The sequence below is a fragment of the Podarcis gaigeae genome (assembly GCF_964106915.1).
Source record: "Podarcis gaigeae genome assembly, chromosome: 11".
In the NCBI taxonomy this organism is placed as follows: Eukaryota; Metazoa; Chordata; class Lepidosauria; order Squamata; family Lacertidae; genus Podarcis; species Podarcis gaigeae.
The window spans coordinates 64,865,683-64,884,947 of record NC_139687.1 but is presented as its reverse complement, the minus strand read 5'-3'; the positions used below and the strand labels follow the sequence as shown (position 1 = coordinate 64,884,947).

At 55.7% G+C, this 19,265-nt stretch overlaps 1 protein-coding gene and 1 long non-coding RNA gene across 3 annotated transcripts; both read left to right on the top strand.

Moving 5' to 3' along the window:
- Positions 1 to 45: 45 nt before the first annotated feature.
- RGP1 (RGP1 homolog, RAB6A GEF complex partner 1) lies at positions 46 to 13,845 on the top strand. 2 transcript variants are annotated; one of them, XM_083702849.1, is made up of 8 exons: positions 46 to 298; positions 5,903 to 6,039; positions 6,473 to 6,556; positions 7,132 to 7,281; positions 7,383 to 7,529; positions 9,435 to 9,562; positions 9,709 to 9,886; positions 10,583 to 13,845. In XM_083702849.1, exons 1-8 carry the CDS (start codon positions 183 to 185, stop codon positions 10,810 to 10,812), a joined length of 1,170 nt encoding a protein of 389 aa, XP_083558975.1. In that variant the 5' UTR covers positions 46 to 182; the 3' UTR covers positions 10,813 to 13,845. The 2 variants fall into 2 exon arrangements, with proteins under 2 accessions (XP_083558975.1, XP_083558974.1); XM_083702848.1 differs by having other exon boundaries at positions 53 to 298; positions 7,359 to 7,529.
- A 1,890-nt stretch (positions 13,846 to 15,735) lies between these two features.
- On the top strand, positions 15,736 to 19,029 carry LOC310827224. Its single transcript, XR_014556232.1, has 2 exons — positions 15,736 to 17,525; positions 17,573 to 19,029. It is a non-coding gene; the product is annotated as an uncharacterized lncRNA (long non-coding RNA).
- The last annotated feature ends 236 nt before the right edge of the window (positions 19,030 to 19,265 follow it).

Genomic DNA, 19,265 nt, shown 5'->3' with positions numbered 1-19,265 from the left:
GGATGGTTCGGGGGCGGGGATGGCGGGAGCGGAAGGAGCCGAGCTGTGCCGAAGGCAGGCAGGCAGGCAGGGTGGGCGGGGCCTCCGGGCGGGCGCTTCCGAGGACAGCCGAGCGGGGCCTGGGTGGGAGCCGGGCGGGTCCCCGTGGCGCTCTCCCCTCCCGGACGCCTGGGTCCCTCGCCATGATCGAGGTGTCGGCGGCGCTGCTCCGCGGGGCGGTCTTCCTGGCCGGGGAGCCCCTCGAGTGCCTGGTCACGCTGCGCAACCCGCTGCCGCCCGACGCCACGTCCGCCTCCAGGTAGAGCCCGGCCGGAGGGAGGGAAGGAGGGCAGGCGGGGGCCGGCCGGGGAGGAGGAGGAGGAGGCTGCGGGGGCCGGGAAACGTCGGAACGGCGAGCGCGTGCATTGCTGCGTCGCTTCAGCCTTTTGCACGAGAAACGCGCCAAGCAACCGAGATGGGAAGCCAGGAGCTGAAGGGCGCCTTAAACTGAGGTCCTGGGCGCAACAACGGGGTATCTAAGGGCGATTTTTTATAAGCAGAAAATCAGCTAAACTATGATCTTCTTTTTTCCCATGGTCTAGTCCAGGCTTCTTCCTCAACCTCGCCCTCCCAGGATCCCTAGCTAGCAGGGCCAGCGGTCAGGGATGATGGGAATTGTAGTCTCAAAACATCTGGAGGGCCGGGCTTGAGGAAGAAGCCTGGGCCAGTCCTTCCCCCAGCACCGGAATTACACAGATGTACATTTCCAAAATATAAGATATAAAAAACAAATAGAATAAAACCTGCAAACAGCAACTGTGTTTTGTGTAGTGTAGGCTCCTAGGATGTAAGCAATGAGCCCTGCCTGCTCCCTGAAATATCACCAGCTTGCTCCTTTCTATATACAGGGTGCCTACATTCTGCATGGACTGGTTGCAGGGCAACATGTGCAAATGGCTTGAGATACCTATCAGGTCCATAAATGACCATCTAGCATATATTCAACACAAAAAACAGCAACAATTTGTTGTTGACAAAGGACAGCTGGACATAGAAAGGGCCCCATTACCTTCAGGAGTTTAGGGCCTCATCAAACCTAAATCTGGCCCTGCCCACCCCCCTAATATTCTTAAGAGGGTCTCTTCTCCAGTCTTCGGAGAGTAGCTGGAAGTGGGGAGGCAGAAAATGGTCCCCCTCTCCTTCCACTTTGCAGTTTTGATCTGAAATCTTAGGCCCGGCTTTGCACCCAGAGATCAGAAACTGCTCCCTGCTGTTTTGTGAAGCGTTTGCTTCTTCCTGGTTGATGGGCTTCTAGCCAATGGATGAAGCCGTCTCAATGATTGCCATTCAGGAAGGTGGATCCAGCCAATTAGGCAAAGAGAAGATGAGTGTGAAACACCCATTATCTAGAGAAGGAACTTGGAATTTTTTGCTGGTTTTTGCTAGTGGAGCTCCTCTGGGCGACTGTGTGGGCTGCCCGATGTCCCAGCATTTGCTAGTGGAGAAATAGCAATGCAATTTGGAGAGGGCCGGGACTGAGTGTAAATTCAGAAACAGAAACCAATTCAGTTCACATTCTTTTAAACTGAGCTTATTTCACCCCAAAGGAATGTTTTTCTGAGATCGTAAACATTTAAAAAAATTCTCTGCCAGTGCAGATCAAGTCAAGTCCCATCATTGCAGGGCTGTGGCTGAGCGAGTGTGGATTACGCCAGCCTTGCAAGGAAATCCAGTGCAGGAATCCCAGTTTAGGGCTGGGCATGTCCAGTGCTGCCGTGTTGGCATTTTGGGGGAGGGGTGCAGAGTTGATTGCATCAGCAGTGCCATTCATAAAGGGCTTGCTGGGGGGTGGGAGGCTCCCTGTGGGTTGAAAGAGCAACCTGGATGCTGGGCTGACTCACTGAGAAAGGGTGGATCAGAGAGGTGAGGGGTCCCCAGGGGTCCTCTAGTCCAACCCTCTGCAGGGCAAGTTTCTTAGTGGGCAGGTCTACCCGCCAGGCCTCACCACTGCTCAGCCACCACATTTTCCCGAAAGGGTAGGCCTGTCTTCTGATGCTAGTTAGGAGCGTTTGTGGGGAGTGTTGACCCCCCCCCCCCTTGAAAGCAGGGGCTGATATCCTCCTTGGCACTTCCCAGAAGAGGCACTGTGAGCTCCGGCTGCTTGGAGCACTGGATGCTGGACTGGACAGATCCAGTACAGGGGTCTATTTATTTAAAGGATGGGATCAGTGGGGGAGACCAGTGAGTCAGGTCAGGCCAGGCAGGGAGTTGGGGGTCTTGCTAGGCCTTGGCTCACTGACCGGATGCGCTGAGGTCCAGGGAGGCTCCTTGCCCCTCACAGCGGCTGTTTGGGAGCCGCCTGGCCAACGGTTGCAGGAGTCTGCGGCAGGGCTGGGGAGCAGCGGCCTTTCTGCCCTGTGGCCTCGGGGCTCTTTTCCTGAGCCTGGCGCCAGGCCTCCTCCGCAGGCAGACGTCTTCAGATGCACAAGAAAGATTATAGCCAGAGCAAACTTAGTTGGTCTCGAAGATGCTACTGGACAATTTTTCAATTTATTTTGACTGCTTCAGACCAAGACGGCTACCTACCGGAATCGAGAGAGGGAGGCTGCCCCAGCAACTGATGCAAGGTTTTATGTAGCAATTGAGCAGTCACAGGTGAACCTGGGAGCAGTTAAGGACTTGAGGAAGTACAGTACTGTACAGATAAGTGCTGAGAGTACACAGAGATCCATTAAGGCTTCCCTGCCCAGTGCAAAGCAGCCAAGACGCTGCCGGCCCCTTCCCCCCCCCCACCCACTGGCTGTGCCAGCCTGGGCTCCATTTTCTTGCATTGCCACAGGCCTTTGAGGTTGCCATTCTGCTTGCTCCATGCCCATGCGGCAGAGGGGGGCTTGCAGCCCCTCAGCACTGTGGCCGGGGCTCCCTCAGGAGGAGGGGGTCCTCTGCAGGCTTCCTTTGGGTGGCCTTCGCCCAGCCAGCCTGCCCTGGAAGATGCTGGTCTCCTCAGAAAGGAGCTCCGTGGGTGTTTGGTTGAGCCCAGCCTCTGCGTGCCAGCTGGATTGGCAGCCCTCCCCTCCCGCTTTTGGCCTCAGGCCCTGACCTGCGATGGCTGCCTTCCTTGTCACCTGCCAGATCCTGAGAGAGATGCTTCTCCACTCCGGCCAGCCTGCTTAGGCGGTGAAACTGGCCTGACCTGTTTGGGCACTAGGCTTGAGTGCCCAGGTCCTCAGGTGGGGTATTTGTTTTTCAGCCGGCTGGCCTGTGCAGGCTGTTGATGGGCTTTGCGGTTGCCACTCCTGCATCACAGGGGGTTGGACTAAATGACCCCTGGGATCCCTCCCAACTCTGTGTCTATAAAGTCTGTGTGGTGCAGTAAGGAGATGTCCAGCAAGGGAGGGCAGCAGGTTGGGTTTGGTGCACAGTAGAATAATAACAATAATTAGCCCCCCAACTGACTGGCTTGCTCTCATGTGCTCCTGCTCGTTTTTCTCCTCCCAATCATCTGGAGCCGGCATGAACCGGGCAGCCATCTCCTGGAGCCTGAGGGTGGGGGCAGCCAAGTGTGGGAAGGGCTGGCCCAGACCCTCTTTGCTTCTGTCAATCTCCCGGGGCGCATCCTGGCCACCCCAAAGGGAGCAGCTGTGGCAGCCAAGTGGGTCTGCCTTCCCGGGGCCAGTTCTGGCTTGGTGTGGCATTGCAAAACCCTCCTTCGACGGCCTCTCGGGACCCCCGCCTTTCCCCCACTTCCGTTTGATGCAGAAATGGTTGTTTTATTTACGGTGTTTTTATTCTGATCTTTTGGTCAGAAAGACCTTCAGAGTGGCTAATGGCAGAGTAATTAAAAAGCAGCTCATAGCAGCAAGACAAGGACCCCCAGTGGCCATGGGGGGAGTCACTGGCAGCATGTGGAAGGGAGGAGAAGCAGACTTTTGGAGTTTCTGGTCCATGGTCTCCAATATCTGCCAGCCTCTCCTTCCACTTAGCCTGTGTGCGGCTGGGCTGCCTATGGCCAGGCCCATTTTCGGTGAGAGGCCATGGCTGGCACCCCAGGCCAGACACTCCCCGTTTCTGCCTCTGCTGGTGCCTCCTTTGTGAGGAGGGGCCTCCAGGCGAACCCCCAGGTGAGGAACCAGGTGCTCATGGTTTCAAGGCAGGCTGTGAGGTGGAATCCAACCATGGTCTCCCTGGTGGGTGACTTGTGCTGGGAGATGGACAGTGGGAAGGGGACACCCCCCCCCCGGTTCTCCTGGACCTCTCAGTGGCTGGGACCAGCTTGGCGCAGTGCCAGGGGGGCTCTGAGACTGCCTGGTGAGCGCTGCACCCCATAGTCGCCTGGCAGAGCAGTTTCGTGGCTCTCGGCTCACTCTGGGGTGCCACAAGCTTCCTTCCTGTCTCCTGCGCTGCAGAACGTTTCTGTGAAAGCGCTCCCATCTTTGAGCCTCTATGTGGAAGGAAACAGAAGGGGACGTGGAAAGGAAATAACTTTTCACCTCTTTACTGCAGCCCAGAGCTGTGTTTTCGAATCCTGGAAGACCTTTAATCTTGATAATTTTGATTGCTGGCATTCCAGGGTTTGGCAAGTTGCCCTTCTTGAAAAGGGTGCAGCTTGAATGACTGGTTTTTAATATGGCTTTATTTTCCATACAAAAATTGAGGCACACAAGTCACCCATCGCCACCTGTAGAAGCTAATTTCTGGCTCATTTAAGACCATATTGAACCTTTAATCTGAATAACGGTGCAGCTTTACAGCCAGAGAATATTCTCATTTTTTATAAGGAATTGTAAAGGGGACCCTTGTATGAGTTAATACTGTACTGTATTATCCCTTTGGAGCTGTCCTCCGTTTTTGTACTTATGCCCTTCTGGGCTGTGACGTTTTATGGTTTGGGTTATTGGTCAAATATGCACTTTCTTTTGTTAATAAATAGTAGAAGTCCCGGAAAGTGTTAGACAGAGGGGCTGGCGTACCAAGTGATCTTGTCCTCCACCATCAGGAATTTTTGGAGCATTGTTTTCCAAGCATGCTTCTGGGATCATCCCCTCGAGGCTCCCCAAAAATATTCCCAGAGCCCCGCCAGGGCATATTTCCTCTCCCTCCCCCCGCCGGGCCAGCCGGTCACCTCCACTCCTGGCTTGAGCCCCATTTATTCTTGAGGGGCATCTTGTGGCCTCAGACCCTTCATGGCTTTTGAAACCTGCCCGGGTTTGTGAGTGTTGTGGCAGCAGAAGCAGTGGCCAGGGGGTGATCTAGATAGTTTGTGTTGTTTTCCTACCTGGTGTGTGGTGCGGGGAAGGGAGGAAGAGGGGCTGGGGTTCCTCCAGACGCCACGGGAACATGGTCTGGGGGGTCCTTTACCCCCAAGGGGTCTGGAAAGTGTGGGGTTCCAGCTTGCAAGCCTTTTTCAGGTGCCAGAGCATGCAGCTTCGCCACTGAGAGCAGGTGGCACCTTTCTGGAAAATCTGAAAGCACTGATGGGACGGAATGGGGGAAAGACACAGACACCCCTGAGCTGGGACGTCTTTCAGGCTGCGTTTGCCCTCTCTCATCACGGAGGAGAGGGCCATCGATGTCTCCTAGTCAGAACGGCTGTGCGCTGCCTCTCTTGTTAGAGGCAGCAATGCTTCTGAATCCCAGATGCTGGAAACTAAATCGTAGACTCCTGGAATCGTAGAGTGGAACGGGCCCCCCAAGGGCCATCTAGTCCAGCCCCCTGCAATGCAGGAATCTCTGCTCAAGCATCCAGGAGGGGAGGGAGTTTCTGTTCTGCTCCAATCTTCTTTGTGGGTTTCCCATCCTAGGCACCTGGCTGGACTGGGTGGGCCTGATCCAGCTGCAAGCTCTCCTCACATTCATGGGCCTTCTTTCCCTGGGTCTCTGCTTCGTCTCCCTCACGGCCTGCCCCCCCTCTCCCCCCCCCCAGTGAAATGCTGGCCTGGGCCAGCGCTCAGATCCACTGCCAGTTCCACGCCAGCGAGAGCCGGGTGGCTCTGCCCCCTTCGGAAGACAGCCAGCACGACGTCCAGGCCGAGAACGAGACGGTTTTTGTCCCCAACAGAGGTGAGCCTGAGCTCCTTGCAGAGAGCTTCCGACCTTGGCCTGAAAGAGGGGCAGGGCAGGGAGTGTCACTTGGGGGCCGGTGGCAAGGGAGGAGAAGGCAGGAGAGCCTGCCGGGGTGGCAGGGGGACGACGGGTAGTCCTGGCCGTGAGTCTGTGCCCATGGCCCCTTTTGAGCCAGTGTGGTGTAGTGGTTAAGAGCAGTGGACTCGTAATCTGGTGAACCAGGTTTGCGTCTCTGCTCCTCCACCTGCAGCTGCTGGGTGACCTTGGGCCAGTCATCCTTCTCTGAAGTCTCTCAGCCCCACTCACCTCACAGAGTGTTTGTTGTGAGGGAGGAAGGGAAAGGAGAATGTTGGCCGCTTTGAGACTCCTGAAGGGGAGTGAAAGGCGGGATATCAAATCCAACTCTTCTTCTTCTTCTTTTGCCTTGCAGGGGAGCGGGGCCACTGCATCCTGTCCACCCCCCCAAAGATCCTCTTCTGTGACTTGCGACTGGATCCAGGAGAGTCCAAAACCTGTGAGTAGCCCCTTCTCACCCATCTGCCTTGCCCCCCACCCTAGGGGAGGAGTGCTGGGGAGCCCCAAGGCTGGCGGAGGCGAGGGATGACCTCTCGGGTGGGGAAGGGCTCTGGGCTCCCCACACACCAGCCCCACTTTCCCACTTCCATTGCCGCCCAGAGATGATCTGGAAGGGCAAGCCAGGCAGTGGGGCTGAGAGCCCTGCCTGCTGCCCCCCAAAGCAAAACTCAGCCTCTGCCTGGTTGAGAGTCTCTAAAAAGGTGGGGAAGGGGCATGTGGAAGACGCCCCCCAGCTTGCTCAGATCTGCCCCCCGCTTTTCAGGCCGAGGATATTGGGGGGCTTGCTCAAGGATCCTGGGGGACATGGATGCAGCAAGGGCCCTGCACTGTGAACTGGGCCCTTTCGGAGTAAGATTAAGAGTTGAAAGGGACCCCCATGGGTCATCCATCCCACCCCGCTACAGCGCAAGGCTTTTTCATTTGCTCTGCTTCTACTCCTGCTGGCTGCCCCGTCCCACCCAGCCATGGGAGGCATGGTGGTGAGACCCACGGCTCACGGCCCCCTTTCCCCAGACTCGTACTGCGAGACGCTGCCGGTGGACGGCCCCCCCTCCTTCCGGGGGCAGGCGGTCAAGTACGTCTACAAGCTGACCATCGGCTGCCAGAGGGTCAACTCGCCCATCAAGCTCCTTCGCGTCCCCTTCCGGGTGCTGGTGCTGCATGGTAAGGCCGGGGGGGGGTGTCCCTGTGCAGACCGGATGGGGGGGGGAGGACATCTTGACCCCCCCCCGGCAAAACAGCTCATGCTGTCTCTCCCTCCGCAGGACTGAAGGACTACCAGTGCCCCCAGGACGAGGCCGTGGCCCCCTCCAACCCCTTCCTGGAGGAGGAGGAGGGGGCCAAGAAGGATTCCCGGCTGGCCGACTTGGCCACCGAGCTGCTGATGGCGGCCACCTCCAGAAAGAGCCTCCGTAAGTCGCCTCAACACACACACCCCAGTTCACTGGCTCTCCTGCCCCACTGCCCTGGGAGAGAAAGCCATTTGTCAAAAAAAGAAATATAGGAAGAGCAGCATGAATAAACTCAGTTAGACGTGGTAATTTAAGGGTCTCCCCGAATGAGGGAAATGACCCTGTTCAAGGATCCTGTCGATGGAGCTGGATACATGCTCAGCATCTTTGAAGATCTGTCTGCTTACTTCAAAGCCCAAAGAGAAAATGAGCAGAGCCTCTTCCAAGCTCAATACAATGGAATAAAATCTCTCCTGCCCTGAAAATAAAGTTGAGAAATGGTAAAAAAGAAAGAAAGAAAAGCTATCTGCCATGTGACTAGGGTGGAGTTGAATGAAATCATATCAATTTAAATCAAATTGATTTCAATCACGATTTCAATCACTAGTCAGGAAGACTTGGGTTTCAATCCTTTTTTTACAGAAAGACTCATTCCTGCTGGTATAATATTTACAACCAGATGAAGGTTTCCTTTTCAGAATAATATTATTTCAGAATAATAAATTTTCAGAGTAGTTTTTACAGTTATATAAAAAGTTACTGATTAGGGTATACTGTTAGAAATACCTAGACAGATAATTATGAAACAGTGTCCTTCAGCTCTCTATATTGGACAAACAGGCCAGACCTTACACCAAAGAATAAACGGACATAAATCGGACATCAGGAATCACAAGACAGAGAAACCAGTAGGAGAACACTTCAATCTCCCAGGACATTCTATACAAGATCTCAAAGTAGCTGTTTTACTACAAAGGAATTTCAGAAATAGACTGGAAAGAGAAGCTGCTGAATTACAACTTATCACCAAACTTAAAACCATGGAGAGACCTGGTCTGAACAAAGACATTGGATTCTTATCTCATTATACATGACAAAGCCATTTTTCACCTTCTCACCCCTTGCTTTTTCCTGTAAGACCTATTGCAGTCGTTAAGAGTCGTCAACAGGCTCATCACAGCTATCTGCCAACCACCCATTCCCATCACCCTTCTGAGTAATACCCCTCCCCACCTTCTCACTATATAGAAGGGTCTGGAAACTTCTGTTTCAGTGTATCTGAAGAAGTGTGCATGCACACGAAAGCTCATACCAAGAACTGACTTAGTTGGTCTTTAAGGTGCTACTGGAAGGAATTTTTTTTGTTTGGACTATGAAATTATTGTGAGGTTTAATAAGTTAACTGTTTATAATTGGACAATTTTCCTGCTGTACTTTATTGGAAGGAGAAAAATAATAATTTCCTTAATAACAATTTATTTAACTAAAACAATAACATTATAGCATATGTATCCATGTTTGTTAACTGATGTGGTTAAACAATTTTAAAAAAAAACTTAGAGTGAGTTTTAGCACACATGAAAAACTTAAAACAAATCTTTATTTCCTAATGAATAGCTTTTGGACTATAATATAACTTAAAAAGAAAGCTATATTTAGAAAGACTTTTCCTCAGAAAGCATTTTATTTTAAAAATCCAATTTAATTTTTTTTAAAATCCAATTTAAATTATTATTTTTTAAATCATTGATTTTTATCCACCCTGCATGTGACTCCTGGAACTTAGGTTATGGGCACAAAAACAGAAAGTCGCCAGGAGACTTGGAAAGTTCTTCCTGATATTTTGCTGGAATCCCCTTTGCACCTTGCATCCTTTTGTCTGGGCCTCCCCTTTGGAGCAGCAGAAAAGGAGCCGGCTCCTTCTTCCGTGTGGCTTGAGGTGCCCATCATGCCACGGGGCACAGGGCCTCATTCAGCCACCGCACAAGAGGCTGGTTTTCACTGGGCGGGGGGAGCGCAGCCGTCTTCAAATCCAGGTGGGGGCGACTCTCTCCCCCCCGACTAAGTCCCCCCCTTTGCTCCCAGACTTGTACAACATCAGCAATTCCCGCGGCAAAGTGGCCACCTTCTGCATCTTCAAGGCTGTCTACAAGATTGGCGAAGACATTGTGGGCACCTTCAACTTCTCTGAAGGGGACATCCCGTGCCTGCAGGTGAGGCCTGGGGGGGGGGTGCCCTCCAGGACGCTCTGCGGAAGGAGCGGGGTAGGCAAAATGGGGGGTGGGCGAGTCAAGGGTGTGGGATGCCAGTCGGGAGCTCATCCGGCCTCTGGGCTTGCCCTCTGCTCTCTGGCTGCTAGTACCTAGTGAGCCTGCAGACGGAGGAGCGGATCCAGGAGGCTTTCCAGCACCGGCACGGGCAGCCCGTCTCCTACAGCACCCATGCCCGCCACCAGGAGTCCTGCCTGCACACCTCGCGCACCAGCTTCAGCCTGCCCATCCCGCTCAGCTCTGCCCCGGGGTTCAGCACCAACATTGGTGAGTCCTTCCAGTTCCCGGGAGGGAGGGGCCGGCCAGCTTCCGGGGGGGGGGGGCGATTGCTTTGCAGGCAGAAGGGGCATGGGTGGGTCAACCTTTTGCACCAAACTGCCGAGAGCTGCTGCCAGTCAGTGCCCAGTGGGCAAAGTTGGGCAGGCCAGTATGCCAGCTCTGAGGGTGGTTCCTGTGTCCCTAAGCCAGAGGGAGCTGCTACTGGAAGCCCCTCTTTAACCCACTCCCTGTACCAGCCACAAGCTGGCACTCTCCTGGCACCCCTGAACTGCAGAGAGCTGCTGCCAGTCAGTGCCCAGTGGGCAAAGCTGGGCAGGCCAGTACGCCAGCTCTGAGGCTAGTTCCTTTGCCCCTAAACCAGGCCACCTACAAAAGAGTCACAAAAAGGGAGCTGCTGCTGGAAGCACCTCTTTGACCCCCCCCCCCCGACCAGCCACAAGCTGGCATTCTCTTGGCACCCCTGACCCATGGGCACCCCCCTTCTCTCTGCCCCTTGGCTGGCTCTCACCCACTGACAGAGGGAGCCCCCCAGGTGTTCTCCCTTCCCTTGGTTTGAACAGAAGGGGGTCCTTGCTGGCCCCAAACACCTCCCTGCTGCTGTGGGGTGGGGGATGAGTGGGGGGGGCTGTTATTCAGCGGGAGCAGCCCAGAGCGCCTCTGCTGATGCCCCCCCCCTCTTTGCAGTGTCCCTGAAGTGGCGTCTGCACTTTGAGTTTGTGACGTCCCGCGAGGCGTCGCAGCGGCAGGCCCCCCCGGAGGGCCCCCCCTCGGAAGAAGCCTCCCGGTGGTCGGGGGTGGAGCAGATGGACGTCGACACCTTCAGCTGGGACCTGCCCATCAAGGTCCTGCCCACCAACCCGCTCCTGGCCTCCTCCGTCTCCCAGGTCCCTGGCGCCAACTCCCTCACCATCTGAGGGCTCCTCTGCGTGTCTGAGTGTCCTGTTCCTCCGTGTGGCCTCAGAGAGGCATGATCCTGATTGGGGGGGGCTTTGGCTGGAAGGTCTGGGGTGCAAGCGGGGGGGGGGGGCTCTTCAGCTGGGCTCCCTCCCTCTCCCTGCCCCACTCCCCGTCTGGTGTGTGAATTTCTCCCATGGAGAAGGGGGGCGCTGCCTCCAACCTGCCCTTGTCCTTTTTTCCAGAGTGTCGTGGGGGGGGGGGCTGCTGCAAACCATGGGGGGTCACTGTGGTGAAAAGCTGGAGGGGCTTCCCAGCTTCATCTCCCCCAATGCTGTGTTTTGTGTCTGTTGGTTAATAAAAATCTGCTGCAATGGCTGCCCCCCCATACTCTGCAGGTGCCATCCTTTGCCCAGGAGGGTGGGGGCCACGGGAGACCCTTCCCCTCCTGCCCATGTCTCCCCCCCCCAAAAAATCCACGGCACCAGAGCCTTTCTGCTGTTTCATGGGGTGTTTATTTGCAGAGTCAGACATGCCCTCTCTACGCCCTAAGGAATAGCTTTGGCTGCGGATCGCGCCCATCTCTGGGTCAGGCCCAGCCCTCTTCCCTCATGGCACCCCCCCCCCGCACAAAGTGGTCTGGACCCCTAGTTCTCTTTAGTGGTTCCCTTTAGTGGGTTTTTTGGGGGGTGGGGGGCTTTGGCTGCTTAACAGGAGCCAGCAGACTGGGGGGGGGGGGAGAAGAAGCTGGAAATGGGGGGCAGCAGCCCAGGACATCCACACCCCCTGCCCACCCCATTTTGTAAATATTTGGGTATAAAAGCAGGGCCAATATCTGCAGGGGTGGGGAGCCAGCCAGACCCCAATTTCTGGGGGAATTCATGGCAAAGGTGTCTGATCAGGAGAGGGTCCGGGTGCTGGCACCCTCCCCGCTTGGCATCTGGAGGAGGGAAGGGGCAAGGTGCCCCCACCATAGGAAGCGGGCAGGGATGGGCAGTAAGCAAAGCTGGGGGGAGGTCTTGCTCTACAGGTGCAGGGGGGGTCCTCTGGTGATGGTGGCTAGCAAGACCCTCTTTCTGCACCCCCCCTTCAGCGCTTTGCTTCCAGGCTCTTCCTCCCCAGCCGGGCCTTGGGCCCCCCCCGGCTGCCGGGCTGCTGCTCAGGGGCCTGGCCTGACCCCCAGCCGGGCTCCAGGCTGTTCACGCAGGGCAGCCTCGGCCTGCCTTTCTGCACCAGCGAGATCTTGCAGGCCCGGGAGTCGTAGCGCGCTTCGCACCAGGCGGGGAAGTCGACCGGAGGCTGCATCCTGCGAGGAGGAGGGGGGCAATAAGAACATGGGGAGAGGCTGCCGGATCAGGCCCATCCAGTCTAGTGGCTCTTGAGCTTCTCAGAGCAAAAGCACCCCCCTCAGCCTACTCCCCCCCAATGGCACTGTGGGCCTGATCCAGGCTCCCTGCAGCTACTGGGTGCTGAGGAGGCCCCAATCCTCCTGCTTTCAGCCATGCAGCTCCCCTCCTTGGGGTGGTTGATGTGGGTGGGGAGGACTCTGGGCCCCACAATGCCCTGTGGCTGATTTATAGGGTGTGGCTGGGCCCTGAGGGGGGGCGACTTGGCAGGGAGCGAGGAGGAGGAGGAGGCATCTCTCCCAGACACCCGACTGCCTCTCAGCTTGATCCTGCCATCCCTCAAGGAGCTGAGCTGGGGCTGTGAAGGTCTCCTCCCTCCCAACTTTGCACCTGCTAGGCTGGGCATGGGGGGGGCATGGGGCTGGCTCTGTTCCTCCAGTGAGACCAGCGGGAGAGGATTCGAACTCGGCCCTCCCTGGCCCTCTAAGCGGCTGCGCCAGGCGGGTCCCCTCCCCACTCAGAAACGGGGGTCAGACTTCACCCCTCCTTGGTTGCTTCTCAGTGAGCCCCTCAAAGAAGTGTAGAGTTGGGAGGGCCCACGAGGGCCCTCCAGTCCAACCCCCCCCTTCAGTGCAGAATTTCTTTTGCCCATCGTGGGGCAAATCTTTCGCCCCGAGTTGAAGAGTCTCATGTGCTGCAAGACTCTGCATTTCCTCACATCCCGGACTCAAATCTGCTCAGACAGCATCACCGGGTCCCAATCCCTGACTTTTGCTCGCCTCTCCCTACTCTTTCCTGTGTCCCAGAAATGACCCCTTTGCCCAGCCTTGGCCCCGGGTGCCGCGATGCCAGGCGAGCCTCAGGGGCCAGGACCCCATTTTCACCCTGGGTGGCCTCTTCCAGGTGCCTCACCTGCCCGGGCCCCTTCCAGGTGTGGTCCCTCTGGGAGCTGCTACTTGGGAGGGGGGTCTCCTTGCGTTTCCCCTCATTGCAGCCCACATGCACCCCCCCCTGGCCCAACTCACATGTCGCAGCAGCCCACGCCGAGGGGGTCCAGGCAGAAGCACTTGGAGCAGTTGGCATCCTGCCAGGACTCTCCGGGGCCAAAGAGCTTCTCCTTGTAGAGGCAGGGGGCTGGAAGGAAGGAGGGAGGGCGGTCAGGGAGAAGGGCTGGCGCCGGATCTGGCCCTGGGCTCTGCCAGATCCCGGCCAAGCGGGGAGCCCTGGGTGCTCTTGGGCCACCGCCAGTCTCCTCCTGCCTCTCTAGAATCAGGCTTGTAGGGTGGCAAGGGAAACCCAGGGATCATCCAGCCCAACCCTCTCGGCTGAGGGAACCCTAACAGATGGCCGCCTGACCTCTGCTTAAAAACCTCCATGGGAGGAGAGTCCGCCATCCTCCAGGTTGAATCACTCTTACTGTCACAAGGGTCTTCCTAAGGTCAAGTCTGAATCTGCTCCTTTGCCATGTGAAGATTTATTTGTTTAAAAAATATATATTTTTAATTAAATTTTGCAGTTTTATATTCATCACTGTAACATTGTTCACAAAAATAAAAGACAACATCCCCAGATACAACCCCCCCCCCCAAAACTTCCCTCAACTTCCTCTTCTGGTTTCTTGCATATTTACTTCTTCTACTTGTTTAATTTTCTTTTAATATAGCTTTCTTAAAATAAAAATAAAATGTTACTATATTCTTATCATTATTATACCTTGATTGTTCTCTAATTGCCTCTAGATTCTTTCAATTATTACCATACATTCTCTACCTTGATTTTCTTGATTGTAAGTGCTTACGACTCAAACCCTGCCAGTGAGTCCACTTCTTTGCAATATTTCTGTACCTTTGAAGATTTGTGCTAGCCTTGGGTAGCCTCAAGGCTGCGTAGCCCAAGGGCGCCTGATGGCCCTTCCTGATCTTCCAGTCTCTCCAGGTCAGTCACATGGAGCAAGATTGTTTTCTCCTGTGCTAGATGGTAGGACTCGAACCCAAGTTACCAGAAAGGAGATTCTGACTCAACATCAGGGGGAACTTTCTGGTGGCAAGAGCTGTTTGATAGTGGAACAGACGGGAGACTCTCCTTCCTTGGAGGCTTTTGAGCAGAGCTTGGGTGACCCTCTGCCACGGATGCTTTCGTTGAGATTCCTGCACTGCAGAGGGATTGGGCTGGATGGCCTTTGGGGTCACTCCAACTCCACAATTCTCTGTTGTCCCTCCCCTTGCCCCCCCCCCCCGCCTGTTTCCCCCACGGCCGCCTCACCTTGCGCATGGAAGTAGCAAAGGGCCCTTGCTCCTGGCAGCTGGAGCAGGAGCGCGAGGAGCAGGCAGCCCCTCAGGGGGGCCCAGAATGCCGCTGCTGCCCCCAGCCTCGCCTTCGCAGCCATCGTGGGGCTTCCCGTGGGTCTCTGGGTTCTGGGGGAGGCTGCTTCTCCTCCTGCCTCGGTCTCCCTGCGGAATGTCTGCCCCACAGGTGCTTATAAAGGGGAGCTTTATGGGCCTGGCCTCCAGCTGACTCTCCCTGGCAAAGTGGCAAAGCTCATTTCCTGGTCAGAGGCACGAAAACAAGAGGAGGTGGGACGGGGATTTTTTAACAAGCTGCGAAAAGCTGATTCATGCCCTCCGGGAAGGCCTCCAGTTGGGAGCCCCAGAGGGGGTGCCCTGCGGGGCATCGAGGTAACTCTCCTGCGACCCCTCCACCACCACTGGGGGAAGAAGCCAGCCAGGCCACCCTCCTCCTGGCGGGAGAGCCTGCAGCTGGATCAGGGCCATTGCCCACCTCACCCAGCATCCTCTTCTCCCAGTGGCCAACCAGATGCCCATCGTGGGAAGACCACCAGCAGGATTCATGCGCAAGAGCCACGCTGCCCCCTCCTGCCATTTGCAGCAGCCTTGCTTCCTCCTCTGAGCCCCCGGCGCATGGGATGCAGATGCGCACAGCTGCACATCACCTCTGAGGCAGCCAGCGCCCACGGGCACAGAGGGGCATGAATCTTGGGCCAGGCGTTGGGCTGGTTAACATTCTGCAGCCTTTGAAATGTGCCCGGGAGGGAGGACATTGGCCCATATTGCTTATGTTTTATTACATATCTTGTGTTTTGATTTTGTATTTTTAGTTGTGAACTGCCCTGTGATCTGATGGTGGTACTGTATACAAATTTACTAAATAAAATAATAGTAGGTTTTGGGGGGGCAGCGCATGGAATCCAGCCCAGAACCAAACGGAGGGCCAGCACAGGCCTCTCAATGCTGCCCCCATTAATAGCCACCACATTCGGCACTGGCAGATGTTTGGTTCCGGAAGAATCTGTGTCTGCTTCCCTTCTATCCTGATGACAATAATTGGCGGCTCATTCCAGTTCCTTTTGAGAAGTAAGAGCCATTTGGCAGTGGAACAGACTCCCTCTGGAGGTGGGGGCCTCTCCTTCCTTGAAGGTCTTTAAGCAGAGTCTAGAAGGCCATCTGTCAGGGATGCCTGAGCTGAGATTCCTGCATTGCAGGGCGCTGGGCTGGATGACCCCCAGGGGTCCCTTCCGGCTCTGCACTTCTAGGATTCTGTGACCTCAGGCGATGGTGGCCCCTCCTCCATTGGGGCCTTTAAACAGATGGAGCGGCCCTCCATCAGGGATCCTGGAGCTGTGATTCTTGCATTGCCAGGGGTTGGACTAGATGGCCTTTGGAGGTCCCTTCCAACACCATGTTTTTACGGCCAGAATTTCTTGGCTGTGCCCTTTTGGCGGGGTGCGGTGTGGCAACTCTGTTGGGGTTCCCCTTGGCTCCTCTCTTCCCACCCTCTCCCTGCCTGGCTGCCCTCTCCTCGCTTGGCACCTTGCCTGCCCCCCTCCTCCCTATCTCTCTGCCCCATAGCATCACCCAGGCCCCTCCTGGACCCCTTTTTCCACTGCACATCCCAGCGGCCAAGCCTCGGCCACAGCAATGGCAGCAAGAGGGTGGGGAATTTAATGCCAGAGGACGAGGTGGGCTTCCCTACCCCATAGCACTATTGCAGAAGGACTTGAGGGCCGCCCCTCTCTGGCATGTCTGAGCTGCTGGGAGAAAGAGAGGCAGGGGGGGGGAATCTCCCCCCAGCTCTCTGGCAGCCCCATCTGTCCCATGTGCCACTCTCTGATCTCTGCAGGCAGCCTTTGAAAAAGGCAAGGGCCCTGGGTGGGCATCCTGGCACCCACCAAGGGGAGAGGGTTCAGCGCCCTGGGCAAGGGGGCATCGCAGCTCCCAGCAGGAGGGCAAACCTCTGTTCGACCCCCAGGGCCAAGCTGGCAGCTGCCGCGCAGGAAGCAAACAGGATGCAGGATTCCGGCTGGCAGCGGGCACTGCCAGGAGATCCCCATGCCAAGGCAGTACTGCCAGTGCTGTTTTAGGCATGGACGGGGCTTGGCTCTGGAGCCCAACATCTCGGGGTGTTTTCTCTGCAAACACCAGCAGGTTCCAAGAACCTCTCGCTTTGGGGCTGGGCTGGGCGGCTTCCAAGGGCCCACCTGGGCCCAGAGCAAAGTCCCAAGACTCTGCCCCCAGGCCTATGGGGGGGAGGCCTCCCTGGGTGCCCTTCTCCTCGCCCAACAGCTGTGAGCAGCAGCTCCCTGGGGAGTCAGCTGGGCCAGGCTCCCTCCTTCCCAGGAGCACCAATCTCTTCCTGCCCCCCTCCGCCTGGCCTGGCCTGGACCTCCTGCAGCCATTGGGACCCAGAGGGTGGGAGCAGCTGGAGAAGGAGCCCTTTGCTGGGCTGGAGGGGCACCATTGCAATGAGCTGCCCATTGGCTGCTTTGTGTGAGGGAAGGGCAGGGGGGCAGCGAGTTGGGGGGAGGTGGTCCCAGCAGCTGAGTCGGAGCCGCCAGGTGAGAGGAAGCATCCCTGAGCAAATGAGAAAGATGGAAAGGGCGGTGGAAGTTGCATGGCTTTCGGATGCGCAAGGTGGCCCCCGCTCCGCCAAGGGTGGCCGGAAGGGAGCAGGCAAGTGCCATGCGGCTCCAAAGGCGACCACAGAGACTGAGGCCACCAAGACTTTTCTGACTGTCCCCTGAGGCTGCTGCCTTTGGGCTCCCTGAGAGGCAGTGTGGGGTGCGGAGTCCAGCTTGGCAAACTCTTGAGAGGCAACGGGGGAGTCTCATGAGACAACAAGAACACAGGAAGAGCTTGGTTGCTGGATCAGGCCAAAGGGTCCCCATCCTGTCCCACACCCCAGTCTCACAGTGGCCACTCAGATGCCTCTTCTGAGAAGTCCTCAGGCCAGACCGAAGGGCCAGCTGTGCCCTCTCATCCTGCGGTTTCCAGCAGCCCCTGAGATTCCAGCACTGCCGGCCTCAGAGCTACCAGCCGCCTAAAGGCCTCCCATGTTGCACCCCTTTTCAAAACCTAGGGGGACGGGTTCTGGTCATTTTGGGGTGCCTGATATGCCTTCTGGTCAAACTGACCACCAGAGTCAAAAGTGGATTGGTAGGATTTTTTTTTTAAAAAAATATTTTTATTTAATATTTGAAGAACCAGCAAACAACTTTAACAAGATACAACTTGACGGTTGTTCCATCAATGTTGAAAATGTTCCCAGTGAGTTCCAAAGGAGCCTTAAGATGTCTAGCATAATGAAGCATTACAATTTCACAAGTGTTGGTGCTGCTGACCTTTACAGCCCTAAAAGGCTTGGGTCCAGTAGACCTGAAGGAGCGTCTCCACCCCCACTGTTCTGTCCGGACACTGAGGCTCAGTGCCGAGGGCCTTCTTGGTGGTGGCGCCCGCCCTGTGGAACGCTGTCCCATCAGATGTCAAGGAAATAAAGAACTACACAATTTTGGGGAGACATCTGAAGGCAGCCCTGTACGGGGAGGTTTTTAATTTTAATTATGCTTTTATATTTGTTGGAAGACATCCACAGTGGCTGTGGCAACCCAGTCAGATGGGCGGCATATAAATTATTACTGTTATTGTTATCCAATAGCCCTCTCCTCTATGAATGTGCCCCATCTGTTGAACCGCGACAAAGTCATCTAGGTTGGTTCACTGCCTCCTGCATAAGGGGGTGATAATAATAATAATAATAATAATAATAATAATAATAATAATATACCACCCTTCATCCATAGTAACAAAACAAAAAACCCCAATATCAACCCCCCAATTCTAAAAGGCCATAGAATTCCTTGGTATAACTATTTCTCCTCTGCCTGAGATGCCTCCCTCTTTGTGAGCACACTGTGCTTTGCAGACCAGCCTGGCAGCCGTGCCCGTTCCCTTTCCGCTCCCTGCGACCCTCTGCTCAGAAGCCGGTCCTCTGCCAGGGCTGTGCCCTCCTTGTCCCCCTGGCCAGGGCCTTTGCCCTCTTCCAGAGAACGGTGGGACGTGACAGGAAAGACCCCGGGAGTTCAGGGGCTCTGGCACCGGCTGCCCAGGCAGGAAAATAGCCGCCTCCGCGTGTCAGGAGGGGCGAGCGGTTGGCACCCCATAAATCCTCTCCAGCAGGTGCTTTGCAGGCTCTGTGAGGAAATGAGCGCATGGTGGTGCTTCCTGTGTGGTGACTCAGAAAGAGTCCCGGGAGAGCGCCTCTCCTTCCCGGCCTGGGAGGGGGCTCCAGGAAAGTGCCACTCACCTGGCAGAGGGGGGGCGTATTATTACTAGAGCAGTCAAGTACAACCTGGAATGGACACCCAGGGGAAGGTGACTGGAGCTTCCTCCTCTTGCGTGTGACCAGGTTGATGGGGATGACCCTGGCTGACCAGATCAAAGGGCTGCCCACGCAACCATCTCTCTCTCCTGGCTCTTAGCCAGCGCATAGGATGGAGCCCACAAGCAGAAAGTCTGAGATGTAGCTCACACAAGATAAAGCCTGCCTTCAGATTCCTGCTGTGAACTGAATGTGAATAAAACTATTCTTCCTTTTAAAGAAGGCTGTGTTGTTCTGTTATTATTTTAAGAGGAAAATAAAAGGGGAAACCTACCAGGAACAAGCCAGACTGGATTGCTTAATTAAAGGATTCTAACGAATCATCAACTTGCTTTCAATAGGTTTACAATATTACGATCATCTTTATTCTCAGGCGGCTAGTCCTAGTCTTTATACCCCTGGACCTTCTTCCAGAAGGCAGAAGCTGAAAGAGATCATTTCCGGGGTGCGCACTA

Bases quoted from the DNA above. Each gene is read 5' to 3' on its own strand.
- RGP1 (XM_083702848.1), top strand. From the start codon at position 183: ATGATCGAGGTGTCGGCGGCGCTGCTCCGCGGGGCGGTCTTCCTGGCC. The intron at 7,282-7,358 runs GTAAGGCCGGGG...CCGGCAAAACAG, and splicing joins CCGGGTGCTGGTGCTGCATG to CTCATGCTGTCTCTCCCTCC. The intron at 9,887-10,582 runs GTGAGTCCTTCC...CCCTCTTTGCAG, and splicing joins GGGGTTCAGCACCAACATTG to TGTCCCTGAAGTGGCGTCTG.